The following is a 3,150-nucleotide window of genomic DNA, read 5'->3' on the forward strand; positions in this document are numbered from 1 at the left end:
CCCTCCCCCTGGCACAGCCGTCCATCCACCCCCAGAAAGAAGCACTGCACAGTCAGAGGGCGCGTGTCCCAGCTGAAAGGTCCAGGGGACTGGGGACCTGCCAGGCAGTTCCTGAGCTTGCTCTTGGACAGCCTTTGGGGGCAAAGACCTTCTGAGCTAGAAGCTGGGCTCGGACCCCAGGACTCCGCATCCTGCCCACCACTGGAGAGTGCAGGCGAGGGAGGGCTGCTGCCCTCAGACTCCCCGGTGGCCCAGGTGGCTGCCCAGCCCAGTGGGGCTGCAGGATGGTGACTGCTCTGGCCAGGGCTCGCTGGCCACTACGGCCTGTAGATCTTGATGACGTCTTTGATGGGCCTCCGGCAGATGGGGCAGCAGGCCCGGGGCTGCCTCTTGAGCCGCAGGCCACAGCCATGGCACAGGCACATGTGTCCGCACGTGTAGATGACTGTGTCCACCTCGCCATCGAAGCACACGGTGCACTCGCCGTTCCTGCTGCCTGCCAGCTCGGGCGGGGAGAGCCCTGGGGACACCGGGGGACTCAGTGGGGAGCTGGGGGCGGTCACTGCCAAGGGGAGAAGAGGACTCGTCAGCCATGTGGCTCTTAGGCCGGCTCTGCCAGGCAAGCCGCAGAGCCGCGGGAGCCCCTGGAAACCCACCTTGGTGGGCAGGGGGGTTGGGCACCTTTCCTCCCCTTCCACCCCCCAAGCCTCAAGAGGAGGTGCAGCCGGCAGCACCCTCGGGTGCTGCATCTGTGCAGCCTGACCCTCCCCGGGAAGCGTAGCCAGGGTGAGAGTGGGTGGGGGAGGCCCAGGGAGCCAGGCGGACCCCCGCCCAGCCCTGCTGGGGTCTGCACATCCTTACCCAGGGAGGACTCTGATGAGGATGACTGGTTGACACTGAAGGTCACGTCTGAATCGCTGTCATCCTGGGAGCCGCTGAAGGACCCTGAGGGCGTCGTGGTGGCAGGGCTGGACTGCAGGGTACCTGAGACCCAAAGAGACTGCATGAGGGGCCCCAGGACACACCCGACACTTCTCCTCTGCCCCGTCTCACAGGATGAGGACTACTCCCAGGGCCCTGCTGAGGTCCAGGGGCCACAGGTGTGGGGGCACCTGACTCCCTGCCTTCTGTTTCAGAAACAGCCCTGGGTGTCCTCTGGGCACTGACACCCTGGCACACATCCAGGTCAGGGCAAAAGGAGCTTCTGCCCTTGATCCGAGTGGTGCTTCAGGGAAGGACTTGGAAATCAAGGCAGGCTCTGGGGCCCACCTGATAGGAAAGAAGAGCTCGTTCCATGGAGAGGTAAGTGGCAAGGACCGGACACTAGGAGGGGATTCTGCTGACATCGCTTCAACACCTAGATCCAGCTGTTCCTGAATCTACTTAACATACTCCCTGACTTCTGAGCTATGTGTGCCCACAAATTTCCCTTTTTGCTTAGGATACTTGTAATGGGGTTTGTCACTTGCAGTTACAAGATCCCTGACTGCTAGTGTGGTCAACATGGAAGCGTTTTCCCCCTATACCTGCTGCTGATTTAGATAATAGGCCATTTCTTAGGATGCAGAGAGCTGCCCCTTCCCTCTCTTGAAGAGGGGAGTTTAGATAATGCAGTGCTAGAGTTGCACTAAGGTAGGGATGAGGGACAAGTCCCTGGCTGCTAGGAGTCCCTTCCCTTCTATTCTCTCTGCCTGACCCTCAGGGCTCCTGCTGATTGCTTGGGAGGTCCTGGAGTGGGTGAAGGTTCAAGGCTCAGCTTTTGCAAGTCTAAGCAGGAACTTGGGCAACACATCTCAGCCTGGGACGATGTCTGATGCTCCTCAAACAATAAACAAAAGACCTAATAATCACCCGAACAAACAGCCTACCCCCACCCTCATCCCGATGCCAGCGTTACTACTGCAAGAGCTAAGGGTCTGTGTGGACCCCTGCTGGCACTGCCTCCCACCGCATGGCAACCCTGCCACAGGCACAGCTCCCCACACAGAAGGAAAGGAGGCTCAGGAGAGTTGGAAATTGGCCCACCATCTTCATGGCTGACCAGCTCTGGGCCTGTCATTTAATTTCCCTGGGCTCCAACTCTCTTGTCTGTAGATGGGGACCGTGATACCAATTTCACAGGGTCACTGGGAGAATCGGGAGCTGTCCACTGCTTCTGCCAAGCTTGGACCTGAGAGTGGAGCTCTGCTCTCTGGGCAGCCTTCCCTGACCACCACCTCACTCTGCCAAGCTGGCAGGTGCCCCCTGCTGCAGCACACTAATGTGGGTGGCTGTCTCCGTGTCTGGGAGCCCCTCCCGGGTGTGGTGTGCCTCCTGGGTTCTGTGGGTGCTGTTCTGCAGCCAGGGGCCTGCCCCGGCGTGATGGTTCTTCGTGTCTATGCACTGCATGAGCAATGCAAGACCCACCTGGAAACAAGGTCGGTCAAGCCTCCACCCACTCTCTGTGGACAGTGTCGTTCTTGTTCCCTTTTCCATGTCATTGAAATGACTTTTCCCCCTACACTTCATATGCTGCATGTAAGTCAGGCACGGAGGCACATGCCTGTCATCCCAGCAACTCAGGAAGCTGAGGCAGGAGGATCTCGAGTTCAAAGCCAGCCTCAGCAAAAGTGAGGAGCTAAGCAACTCAGTGAGACCCTGTCTCTAAATAAAATACAAAATAGGGTTGGGGATGTGGCTCAGTGGTCGAGTTCTCCTGAGTTCAATCCCTGGTTCCAAAAAACCAAAAACAAACAAACAAAAAAAGAATCCTTCATGTTCTTAAAAAATCCCCAAATAGTAAATCGACAGCCTCAATAAAAACTGTGCTGGCCATTTACTGACTGCATACAGCCTGCCCAGTGCGGGGCCGTCACCTGTCCAGCTGGCTGGTTCAGGACGCGTGGTCCGGGGCAGCAGCGCGCAGGGACGCCGCGGGGACACTCACCGAGCAGGCGCAGCTGGCCAGCAGCGCCTCCACGCACTGCGAAGAAGGCCCAGAGCGGCTGCGTAGTGTCCACGCACAGCAGGCGGCCGCGCGGGCGCCGTCGATGCCAGCAGCACGTCGCCGCCGGCCGCAGCGTGAAGCTGAGCACGTCGCCGCCGCTGGGCACGGGCCCGGCGCGCGCCACCACCCAGCTAGCTCCTTGGCCGGTCCAGCAGCAGAGACGG

At 59.5% G+C, this 3,150-nt stretch overlaps 1 protein-coding gene across 1 annotated transcript in view; it reads right to left on the minus strand.

Annotated features, from left to right (window-relative positions):
* Positions 1–6: 6 nt before the first annotated feature.
* The window catches only part of Neurl1b (neuralized E3 ubiquitin protein ligase 1B), a 13,564-nt gene continuing 10,420 nt past the window's right edge, over positions 7–3,150 (minus strand). The window contains exons 3-5 of the mRNA XM_048814819.1: positions 2,927–3,138; positions 862–984; positions 7–562 (exon numbers count right to left, since the gene is read on the minus strand). Of these exons, the coding sequence (XP_048670776.1) occupies positions 318–562; positions 862–984; positions 2,927–3,138 (580 nt within the window). The 3' untranslated portion in view covers positions 7–317. The remainder of the gene's footprint in view (positions 563–861; positions 985–2,926; positions 3,139–3,150) is intronic.

Source organism: Marmota marmota, unplaced genomic scaffold, assembly GCF_001458135.2.
Source record: "Marmota marmota marmota unplaced genomic scaffold, marMar, whole genome shotgun sequence".
Classification (NCBI taxonomy): domain Eukaryota; kingdom Metazoa; phylum Chordata; class Mammalia; order Rodentia; family Sciuridae; genus Marmota; species Marmota marmota.